This window comes from Coloeus monedula (genome assembly GCF_965178545.1).
Source record: "Coloeus monedula genome assembly, chromosome: 7".
NCBI classification, from domain to species: domain Eukaryota; kingdom Metazoa; phylum Chordata; class Aves; order Passeriformes; family Corvidae; genus Coloeus; species Coloeus monedula.
The window spans coordinates 17,131,204-17,143,376 of record NC_138787.1 but is presented as its reverse complement, the minus strand read 5'-3'; the positions used below and the strand labels follow the sequence as shown (position 1 = coordinate 17,143,376).

Below are 12,173 nucleotides of genomic sequence, written 5' to 3'. Positions count from 1 at the left end.
TTGACAAAGGACATCCTGTGTGTGTTACTTTCATGTATTTCCTTATTGTTCTTGAACCAAGTAACTTGGATTTCAGGAGACCCTTTGATTTTGCATTGAAGGCGTGCAGAGTCACCTGGGGTCAGTAAATAAGATGGATCGACCTTCTTCACAAAGGATGGTGGCTCTGAAAATGGGAAGAAAAGGGAAGAGAGGGGAAGAGATGGTAAAAAGGGGAAGAAGGGAAAGAGGAAAGGGGAAAGAAAGGGAAAAGGAAAAGGGAGAGAGGAAAGAAAGCTGAAATACAAAGCTTTGAAAGATTGCTTCCCAGAGCAAGAACAAAATACAACTTCACAAGAGATCAGCATAATCTTTGCTGAGCTACAGCTTCTGTGGTTTTGCTTGCCCTCTTCATCCATCTCTCCCCTGCATGCAGGAGCAATTCTTGATTTTCTCTGGTGAAAGAAATATTGAAGTAACACACAGTGCACTGTCAGGCAACAGGGAAAAAGACTTTAAGGGGAAAGAACCAGGTGGCAGGTCTGAGAAGAATTGACAGCGTAATTTCAGCCCAAAGTCTTTTGCCTGTGAAAGAAGAAATGGGGAACCCAAGAAGATGACAGGTAAAGGGGGCATAGAGCTATCTTACCTCTGACTGTGACGCTGGCAGAAGAGGAGCTGCTTCCTGCCTCATTTGAAGCAGTACACATATAGTGGCCTGAATCCTTGACCTTAGCCAGAGGAATCTCAAGCGAGGCTATTTTGTCTTCAAAGTAAATCTTATAATCTTTGCCTGGAGGGATTTTGTTTCCATCCTTTGTCCACCCTACAGTTACTTTCCTGTCTTCATCTACCTGACATTCAAGGCGTATTTTTTTGTTAACTGCTGACTGTACTGACTGCAAATTTTTAATGAAGTGGGGCTTGTCTATAATGACCATTTCAGCCTGGCAAATATCAGCCCCAAACTTGTTGGAAGCTTTGCAAGTGTAAGCCCCTCTGTCACTAGTGTTAAGACGGGAAATTTCTAAAACATGTTTATTTTCCACTTTGGAGATCTTATGGTGGTCTGAAGGTGAAATAGTTGTTCCATCTTTCTGCCAGGTGACGTCGATGACTGGAGTGCCCGAAACAGTACACAGGAACTTGGCACTTTTGCCAACAAAAGTAGTGATAGATTCAGGTCTGGTAAGAAACGTTGGTGGAAATGCCTCTGCAAAACAAAGGGGTTCAATGTTACCAAGAGGTGAGGAGCAGAGCCACATTTGCCAGGGACAGAGAGCAAGAGAGGCCAGCTTGTCACTGGACACTCTTAAGCAAAAGAAAACAGCAGTAAAGGAGATAAGAGGTGTTAAAGATGATAAATTTTGGCTTTTGGTTTTGTACTTCTTCAGTCTAAGTGTTGCTCCAGAGCTTGAAGGTGTTTTGAATCTCTGGAGCAATGTACAAACTAAAGGAAAATAAACCAAAAGCCAGAACTTCCTTCCCCAAGACTGACACGTTTGCGCACTCTCAAGATGGGCAAGCTTGCATGCATTTCACTGTTCATGCATTTTTTTTCTAGTCTCTAGCACCTAGCACTTAGCAAAGACCACATAAGGACTCGTCCCACAAAGAGAAAAATCAGAGTAAAAAAAGTAATCATACAAGAAACACCCGGAAGATGGTGGTTTTTTGTTTGTTTTTTCTTTTAAGAAAAAACCCCACTGTATAGCTCTCAATAGACAAAAAGTTTGCAAATTGAAAGCCTTTAAACCTTCTTGTGTTTTTTTAAGATCTATTTCCCTAGTCACAGAGTTCCCCTTTGGCCACAGCACAAAGATGTTCAGGTATGCAGAGCTGCATAACCTGCATCGACAGTATAGTTGCAGGATAAATTTAGGGTGCTAGGATAATTGCACAGTGACTGTTACACCAAGAAATCAGATTTAGAAGTGTTTCTTGTTGTCTGAAAGTTAAATAAACCTTCTTCAAGAACGTATTCACAAAGCAATCCCATGCTGCTTCTTCCTGCTCTCTTTCCCCCTTCTTTCTTTCCCTCTGAAACTTTTCATGCTGATTCCCTTTCCTTCATAAAGAAAGTACCTAAAAGCATCATTCACAAAAGTTATTCTTTTTCTATGTTTGTGCCTGCCAAAATTAGGCATGGATTATGTATTATAATGCCAACCAAGAGCCCTACCATAAACACGTGCAAGTATAGCAGTGAAAGCATTACAATACACCAAGATATTTTATGGAAAAGGGGAAGTGCTTGAAAGTCTGTGCTTACCAGTTACTGTTAAAACAGCTGTAGAGCTTACACTGCCATGCTGGTTGGAAGCCTTACAGCTATATTCTCCACAGTCAACAACTTGAGGCCTCGGGATCTCCAGTGTGGAGAGGTAGTTGGAGGTGCGAATGGAGTATTTGTCCCCATCATATATCTCTCGTCCGGCTTTGTACCACTGGAACTTGACACTGGGAGCCATCTCTACCTCACAGGTAAACTTGGCCACATGATTTACAGCCACTTCCAGGGGTTCTAGCCTTCTTCTCAGGATTGGTGCAACTGAAATTAGAAGCAGAGAGTAACTCAAAACCCTGCCTGCTGACATTCTGAAATTATGTGATTGACTGACTGAAAAAAAAAAGAAAAGGTGACATATTTGCAATTCACATAAAGTGACTGTAAAAGAAAAAATATCTGTAAGAAATGTCAGCAGTACCAGACTCAGTGGACAGACAGTCTTACAGTGCATAATGACATCAGGAAACAGTGGTGATACTGGAAAAACAAAGTGAAATAGCAATGCACAATGGCAATAGGTTATAAAAATATAGTAAAATATCCTGGAGTTGTGAGAAATTATGGTGTGAATGAGAAATTGTGGTGACTCTGTGCAATGACTCCAAGGAGTGAAAGAGGGTGCAGCAGTGAGCAAAATGGGAAGAGCAGGTCCACTTCTCAGGCAACAATAGGAGAAATGGTTGGGATTGAAATACAGCTTTGTCCTGACCATGCTAGTGCAATGAAACAATGAAGTTCCTGACCAAAGACTGGGGTAATGGAAGTGAGAGGCCTTGCAATGTGGTAAATGGAGACCACCAATCCAGAGAGAAAGGGGGCCCTCTGATTAGTGGCATGATGGTATTAATATTGTATCTCTATTCAAAGATATGCATAGTAGGGGAGGTTCGTTAGTAGAGCAGTGCATTATGAAGATTACTTTATCCCCATAATCCAACCTCTTTTAGCAACTGTGAGTTTTGCTGCTGTTGCTCTTTTTGCACCTTGATTCAGCACCTCACAGGTGTACTCTCCTTGGTGAATCTCCCTGCACACTTTGCTTATTACTAGTGTGTACGTGTCCTGATCTTGCAAACACTTGAATTCGTTGCCTGAAGAGACCAGTTTACCCTCAAAGTACCAGTTCACCTCTCTGACATTTGTTATGACAGACACCAGCCTGACACTCTCCTCTTCCTCCACAACAGTGTCAACCAGTTTGCTGTGTATGGGATAACTTTCTTTGCCCAGCTCATCCTCTAGCTTTCCAGCACTAGTTTTCAGACCCTCTCTGCTTTCTTCCTCACACTTTTCTTCCTTTTTCTCCTTTCTTTTCAGTATTTCTGTGGGTGTCTCAATAAGAAGATCTGCAGAGGCTACATCAGCAGTAGGTTCAGCTGCACCTACATCCTTGATGTGACCATGCTCGGTCACAGTGTTGATTACTTGTGCAGACAAAGGTTGCTCCAGTGGTATTTCTGCCTCCATAGTTGTCTGAGCCTGCTGGGGCTCCAGCTCAAAGATTTCATCACAGGATTTTCCTGAGAGAAGTGGACTGGCATAGAATGGCAATGCTTTGGATTTTTCACCAGTCAGGAGGTATTTAAGTTCACAAAGAAGGAAATAGAAAGCCTCCTTCAAGACTGTTTTCTGGACAGCTGTCTGAATGTTGACTTCTCCCAAGGACACTTGGATTTCTATGGGACTGCATCCTCCTGTGGTCACAACATAGGTGCACAAGGTATGTGTATTCTCCTTGGTGATGTTTATTGCCTTTACTTCAACATTTTCCTTATCAGCCAACCATTCTGAAAACGAGAGATTTTTCTCACTTACCACTGCTGCTTTCACTGCATTTCTGATTTGAGACTTTATGTCTAAGTTGCAGCTCTTGGGAACCAGAGCAGTGAGCTCACGGTCTTTGTTGAGGACTTGGCTTGGCTGGAGCTGGTGAGAGGACATTGTTTCATGGGATTGTCTCTCTGCCTTCTGCCACTGCTTGAGTGGCTTGGAAAGATCAACATGCTCCTTCTCCATGGACTGGTTTCCTTCCAGAAGCAAGGGAAATCTCACAGCCTGTCCCTCGTGTATGGCAGCAAAATCTTCCTTTGCTGTTTCCAGGAAAGAAATGTTCTCCAGGGGGACAGCTTGACCCCCAGTGAAGGCCAATTCAGAGAGAAATCTGGATTCAGCCATCAGCTCACCTTGTGCTATCTGAAAGCTCTCAAGGACCTGGATTTGGCCACCATCCATGGCATGGCTCTCAGTGGTGCTTGACAGCTGTAGAAGGGTTTGGGAAGCTTCTCTCTTCAGAGCAGCCAGTTGCTCTGCTGCCTTGGGGATGATTTTCTCTTTGGGCATGAGTATCTGTGCAGCTACAGTCCCCAGGCAGCCCGGCAGGTGTGTCTCCATCACTGCTGTGGGCACCATGCCCTGGGGGCCAGCAGGAAAGGCTTGCAAAGACTCTGCCAGAAGCCTGCTGCTCTCTTGTGTTGTGGACTGCTGTGTGAGTACCTCTTCAACACTCTGTGCTGCCAGACAGGTTGGTGGCAGACCAGGCAAGATGTCCTCCCTGGGCAGCATGTACGCTGCCTGGCTCATCTGGAGCTGAAGGAGGGTTGAAGGCTCCCTCATGGGCTGAAGACTGAGTGCTCCTTCCATTGCAGGAAACTCACCAGCCTCCTCGTAGAAAAAGGGGCTTTGGTCCTCTGCCACTGCAGAGTGCTGCAAGGCCGGGCTCTGCCTCCACACAGCATGCTCCTCGAGCAGCACAAAGAGCTCAGCAGAGCACATGGCATTGCCCAGGGCACTCACGGCCCTGCATGTGTAGAGCCCAGTGTCCTCCTCCCTGCAGTCCCACACTGTCAGAGAGCCCGAGCCATCAGGGTAGTGAGCAATGGAATGACGTGCATCAGAGAAGAGCTGCTCGCTCCGCTTGAACCACAGCACGTCAGGGCATGGCTTCCCCACCACTGTGTAGTCAAAGACTGCTGTGAAGCTCGGTGCACACTGCACACTGTCCAGCTCCCTGGCAAAGCAAGGGAATCCTGGCTTCCTCTGGTGCACGTGGAGCTGGGTGCTGCAGGTGGTGTCACCGTGCACACTGCTGGCCACGCAAGTGTACTCACCCTCATCCTGCACACCTGCATATGGGAGGATGAGGCTGTGGTCACTGCCAGCAAATACTAACTTACAGTTCACGGATGAGGTTAGCTTCATACTGTTGAAAAACCACTGGATTTTGGCTATGGGGCTGCCAGTAACAGTAACAGAGAGCCTAGCTACATCTCCCTGCCAGACTTCAACATTTGCGACCTGTTTGAGGAAGACAGGGGCTTTGCCCTCTTCCTCCATTTTCATCTTTGCTTCGCTGAAATAAACTGGTTTTGCAGGCTCAAATTCAAGTGTTTTCTCTCTATCAGGCAACTGAAGGCCTCTGCTGTAGCCTTCATTTCTTCCTTCCTCAGAAGAGGGAATAAGAGACCTAGCGATGTCTGTATGGAAAAAAATTGTTTAGTTTTACTAGAATATTTATGAGAATACTCATAGATAGCAATATACAGCGTTAGGGCAACTATTTTTCTACAGCTGGTGCCTTTCTCAATACTATGGAGCAGCCAGCAATGAACAGGTCTGTGTTGTCCCCTTACTGTCACACCTGCCAAAATGAGTAAGACATGCTGTGTTGTCAGGTTACTTAAGAATTTCCTATCTTGATCAGGATGGGTGTGTCTTTAAACCTGACATCACAGTATGGGTTAGGCATATCCCTCCAGGGTGCACTGTGCAAGTAACAATCAAGCAACATTGATGCATTTCACAGATATAATTAAAATGTTATGTGCCATACATATTTGTATGTACACCTACACAAACAAGTACAGCAGAATAGTGCTAAGACCCTGATTTAATTCAAAACACCAACAAAAAAAGCAGAATGCCACAATTAGGATTGGAAAAAAAACCCCAAACCAACCAATAAACCCACAATCTTTTCAGCACAGTAACCTTTCTTCTGATGCATAGTTCATGTCTTTAAACTCTATCTTTTGTCTAGAACACCAAAAGATTACCTCTACCTTAACCAGCTTTGTCCTGATTTTGTCATTAGACCCTTAAGTTTATGGCATGATTATTATGAACATCACAAGTCTAAACCCTTGATTTAATATAATTGATTTAGATCTCTGCTTTTGAAATCCTCCCTGCCAAGATGTGGCTTATTAAAACTCCTACAACATCAGAGAAAAAGAAAACAGAACACTTTTAAGATTTTTCTTTTTCTTGCTGTTGTGAAATTATAGATATATGCATTGGACAAATAGCAGTTTGAAAATGAGAGGAAGCAGAGGTCAAGAACATGCCATTCTCTGCAGATGTTTGACAATAAAAACATCAGTGAAATCTGGAAATTCCAGGCATGGAACAATTCACAGAAAAGCATGATGCAAGGAAAACCATTGGAAATCAGATAGTGTTGTCCTCACTGAGTCAAATTTGCTCAGTCAAGACCCACAGTATTTGATGCTGGAAAGATATAAGAGTTTAAAAAAAAGAATGAAAGTATGAGTGGATTAAAGTCTCTAGGCACTGTAATGGTGAACCTTGATAAGCTTCTCAATTACAGTGCCTTCAATTTTAAAACTTATTGAGATATAAGAATTTTTGCTGCACTCCAGCAACAAATATAATAAAGAACAGGCTCTGTCACCCAATTCTTTCTCATTGGTTTTAGTAATTATTAGTCTTGCCACAAATGCCATAATATAAATGTCATAGCACAGTGCATACAATGATTAACTGCAGAGAAGAGATACTTAAGCAAAAAAAGAGATTACAGCAGTCCTTCAGCATTACTTACCAACCTTGTTAAAACAGTAATAAATTGTGCAAGTAAATTTGAGGATGGGTGGCAGAATTGGGCCAATAAAATATAAAAATAAAAAACATTAAAAATACAGAGTGAAACCCATGTTAACACAGGAGAATGCTTTATACACAGGAGTGTGGCAAAAATTAATGCACTTTTGTGTGTTCCTGGATATTTATAAGAGAATAACTATATAGATACTTCTTCATATTTTAGATATGTTTGTAAAATGAACAAAGTACAAGAAGCAATGGGCTTAAATAATTTCATATTTATTTCACAAATTAACCATACATGTTAACATTCAATACACATTGATGACAAACAGACATAATTAACTATTTTGTTAAGATACTTGTTTTGTAGAAATGAAGACAACATTAAATCTGAAAATAAAATTGTGAGCTTTTTCATTCCTATGAAAACACAAAATTTTGAAAAGAGATAGTCAAGCTATACCAGTTGTCCCAGACTAAGTGCATTCAAACCTAGGATTACTCCAGATTTAATAATTGTAGCTTGGGTGAACCGGGTGCTCCTGGCTAATGTACGAAACTTAAACCAAGACTTATAAATTTACATAAACCACAAACACCACTACGTGGGTAAAGATGCTTGGCCTTATATTTCAGATGTGAACATGAACTTGGACCTGTTTGGCTTTTGCTGCTGTTGCTCTTTTTGCACCTTGATTCAGCGCCTCACAGGTGTACTCTCCTTGGTGAATCTCCCTGCACACTTTGCTTATTACTAGTGTGTACGTGTCCTGATCTTGCAAACACTTGAATTTGTTGCCTGAAGAGACCAGTTTACCCTCAAAGTACCAGTTCACCTCTCTGACATTTGTTATGACAGACACCAGCCTGACACTCTCCTCTTCCTCCACAACAGTGTCAACCAGTTTGCTGTGTATGATGGGATAACATTCAATATCCAAAAACAAGTTATGGGCCTCTTTCTGCTAAAAATGTTCAGATTTACATGCAAAATAAACACACACCACAGTTGTGCAGGACCTAATCAAAGGGCCTCTGACCTCTTTGACTTTGGAACTAAAAGACCCCTCACGTCCCAGCTGACATAGAACATCAAACAATTCATGCCAACTTCCCTAAGGACCTCTGCTGTCTAATGAATCAGTCAGTGCTACACATCTACACAAGGAATGGATTAAGGGCACATTATGGAGTAATTCTTTCCCAGCACAACATTGGGTCAGACAGTCATGTTTCTCTTTCCTACCACCATTACCTATGAGAAAGCACAATTAGCTCTGCCTTTTAACATACAAATCTTAAATATTTATCAAGGGGTTATGACTGAGAAGAAACTGAAGTGACACATTTGCATTAGCCTAAACATTTCAGTTGTTTTGCCTGGGTACTGGGTCATTAGAACTTGCCACTCCTGACTTTATATCAGGCAACATGATTGGGCAAGGTGAATCTTTTGATCAAAAATTACTGTCCCAGGTGAGTGATGGGATAGTCTTAGAAAATAATCAACTTTTTGAGGCATGCTGGTCTCACTGTGAGGACACATCAAACTCAGAAATAGGAAATTGTATGAACATAACTGAACATAAAATAGGGATAGTTTTTATGCTTAAAATCACCACTCTGCTTAAAGCTGTTTGCAAGGCAACTGACAGCAATTTGTAAATAACTGGAAGAACCTTATTAACAGGTAAGCGAAGTAAAACTAATTTTTGCCTAGGGATCTTGAACTCAAGATCTCACCTTGACATATAGGTGACTGGAAAGCTGGTACGTACATTAGAAAGTTATTTAGTTTCTGAGAAACTTTAATTAATAACTTTCCTCCATTTAACAGATTTTCTTAATCAATTTATCATTGTTTATGTAAGAGAGATTTAATTCTGATTTAATTATGTCAGCTACTGCTGGTTCCTCCTAAATATTGGCATTACTTTAAATATAAAAATATATATTCACATTGAGAACATTAATGTAAAAATCTCCTGTGCTGAGAAAATGCCACAGATAACAACTGAATATATTCCACTTATTTCTGGCCATCTTGACACATAGCACACAACAGTGAAGGAAGGAAGGGAGGAAGGGAGGGAGGAAGGGAGGGAGGAAGGGAGGGAGGAAGGGAGGAAGGGAGGAAGGGAGGAAGGGAGGAAGGGAGGAAGGAAGGAAGGGAGGAAGGGAGGAAGGGAGGAAGGGAGGAAGGGAGGGAGGGAGGGAGGGAGGGAGGGAGGGAGGGAGGGAGGGAGGGAGGGAGGGAGGGAGGGAGGGAGGGATATGTAGAGATGTTGTTCTAATGTGAAACAAGAATACTGCATAAAAATATCTTACTTTTTTACTACTATGGATTTTTTACAAATGACACTGGAATACAGGGACAACCAAAATTATTTTAATGAATTTACAGTAACATAATTGATTTGTTATTATTATGCTCCCTCTCTCCTTTCCCTTTAGCTCCTAAAAATACAGTACAAAATATGCTTTCATGTTTATTACTTGGTAATAGAGAAGAAAATCCTGTCCGGTCTCTACTAATGCAAAATTTTCATTTTTCTTCCCATTAGTTTGCATTTCTTTACAACAGCATAATTTCATTGACTTAAAAAAGGCATTTAATTCCATGAGTCAGTAGAATGAGGCTCATAGATGTAAGAATTTTGCAGTGATAGAAACCGTAAACAGGATTTGAATCATGTTCTGACACAACATTGTGAGAAGGGGGAATACCAATTTAAGGAGTTCTTTAACAGAACTATACCCAGACTAAAGAGCAAGCATAAGTTAGTGTTCCATACCTCTAGGTTACAAGAAAAAGGTGGTGTCTACATTTTCAGGTGATTTCTAGCCTACATAAAACAATAGTGATTGCACTGTTACAGACACACAGGTATATGTACATTATACAAAAAAATTAGTCCTACGCAAATGAGTGTCAATTAAAATATCTTTACAAGAACGAGCAAGGAGCGAAGAAGGAGCCTGAAATATCCCTCAGTGCAGAAAGTGTGCACAAATCTATGCATGGATTAAATCTCACTTAAATTCCCCAAAGAAGGCAAATCTAAGTGAAACACAAATATGCCCACAGAGTGGTTTTCATCCTTACAGAGATGAAAACAATGCCCCTAAAATGAGTGCTGCATTTTTACCTGCAGTGAACAACATCATAAAACCACTTAGTATTTCAAGACAGACTCTGAAATAAATTATGGAAATTTAGTACAATGTTAACACAGCGCAAGTCTCAGCAGTTCCTGCCCTGTTAGTAGCTATACATTTGTACTGCCCACTGTCACTTTGCATCAGATTTTCAATAGTAAGACTGTGCAAGCCGTTCTGCTCTTCCTGTGCACAGTACCTATCCCCTTCCAACAACACCCCATCCTTGTACCAGCAGACACTTGGACGGGGGGAACCAGTCACAAGACACTGGAAGCATGCTGAGGCACCTACAAATGTACTGTAGTCAGAAATCAGCCTCACAAATCTGGGAGGAGCCTCTGTGACCTGGAACTCAAAGCTGCAGCTCTCTGAGTCCTCTGCCCTAAACTCAACCCCTTCCTCTTCAGATGGCTCTGCAAACACATCAAAACTAATGTTGACACGCTTCTCCCCTTCCACTTCCTGCTCTTGTTGAGTCACTGCAAGCAGTCGGATCGCTTTTTCTGAGTCATCTCTGTGTGGTTCAAACTCAAATTCCAGCTCTATTTCTGACTGGTCACCTGGGCTTACAGTCTTACTCAAAAGCAAGTCACACTTCTGGGACTTGTGTGGTTCACAGCCTGTGACTATCTCACTGCTTGCTGCATTTGCTTCCTGCTGAGCCATGACCACAAGGGAGCCTTTGCACATTGCTTCTCCCAGCCTATTCATTGCCTGACAGTGATACCAGCCACTATCAGAAGGTCCTACAGTTTGGACCTTCAAACTGTGAAGTCCCTCCTCCTGACTCACAACATACTTCCCTGTGCCAGGTGTCACACGGGTGTCACCTTTGAACCACTGAACTGCTGGGACAGGAGTACCTGTTACAACACACTCAAAAACTGCATCCAAGCCTTCTGTCACCTTGATATCTGTAATGGGCACAGCAAAGCGTGGAGGCATTTCAGTTACTTGGAAATCAATTTTTATATCCTCATTCTCCCCTGCTGCCAAGCCTGCAGCTTGTTCTAACAAGGCAAGTGGAAGTACATCTAGGGAAACCACCATGCTCTTCTTGTCTGGGCTAAACTCAGGACTGGTTATGATTTTGACCTGCTTCTCAAACTCTTTCACTTCATTTTCATCCAGCTCCACTTCCAGGAGGATTTCCTGTGGTGAAGGGGACCTTGAAGATGTGTTTTGCTCCATGTCAAAGTGTATAACATGCTGGTGGGTGACAGGGGGTGGCAGTGCCAGTGACCGTCCATCTTCAGGCAAAACTTCCACCTCTGCAATACTTTTAGCTTCCCCAACAATGTTCACTGCATGGCACAGATACTGTCCTTCATCAGATTTCTGGACATTAGTGATTTCCAGAACATATATGTCCCCATCCTTCTCTATTCGCACTCTCTCATCCGGCTCCAACAGAGACTTATTATGATACCACTTCACTCCTGGCTTGGGCACACCCACCACCTCAGCCACGAACGTCAGCGTGCTGCCTTCATACAACCTCCTCCTGCTCAATGCCTTGAGGAATGCAGGTGGCATGTCCCTGCCTGATGGCTCCAGGGCTTCACAGGGCATCACAAACCCGTTTGCCTGGGGCTGGTCCGAAGGCTGATGCCTCCTCTCACAGAGCGGGAGCATGGTCAGGGCATCCATATACTCCCCAGTGGGCGTCCGGTAGCGCTCTGGTGGCGTGCTGTCCCCTGATGCAGAGCAGGGTCCCTCAAAGGGTGTGAAATATTGCTCTGACAATGCACTGCATTTTGAACTCTCAGAGGGTGTGGAGTAGTGCTCAGGGGCCATGCTGTACACTGAGCCCTCGGATGGCGTGGAGTAGCGCTCAGGTGGCGTGTTGTACCCTGAGCCCTCAGACGGTGTGGAGTAGCGCTCAGGTGTGCTGAGT

The 12,173-nt window shown here is 43.0% G+C and overlaps 1 protein-coding gene across 34 annotated transcripts in view; it reads right to left on the bottom strand.

Annotated features, from left to right (window-relative positions):
• TTN (titin) overlaps positions 1-12,173 on the bottom strand; it is a 245,121-nt gene that overhangs the window by 187,366 nt on the left and 45,582 nt on the right. For all 34 annotated transcript variants that reach the window (XM_082285106.1, XM_082285116.1, XM_082285134.1 and 31 more), the window contains 2 exons: positions 2,252-2,530; positions 629-1,192 (listed from right to left, as the gene is read on the bottom strand). In XM_082285106.1, coding sequence (XP_082141232.1) covers positions 629-1,192; positions 2,252-2,530 — 843 coding nt within the window. The remainder of the gene's footprint in view (positions 1-628; positions 1,193-2,251; positions 2,531-12,173) is intronic.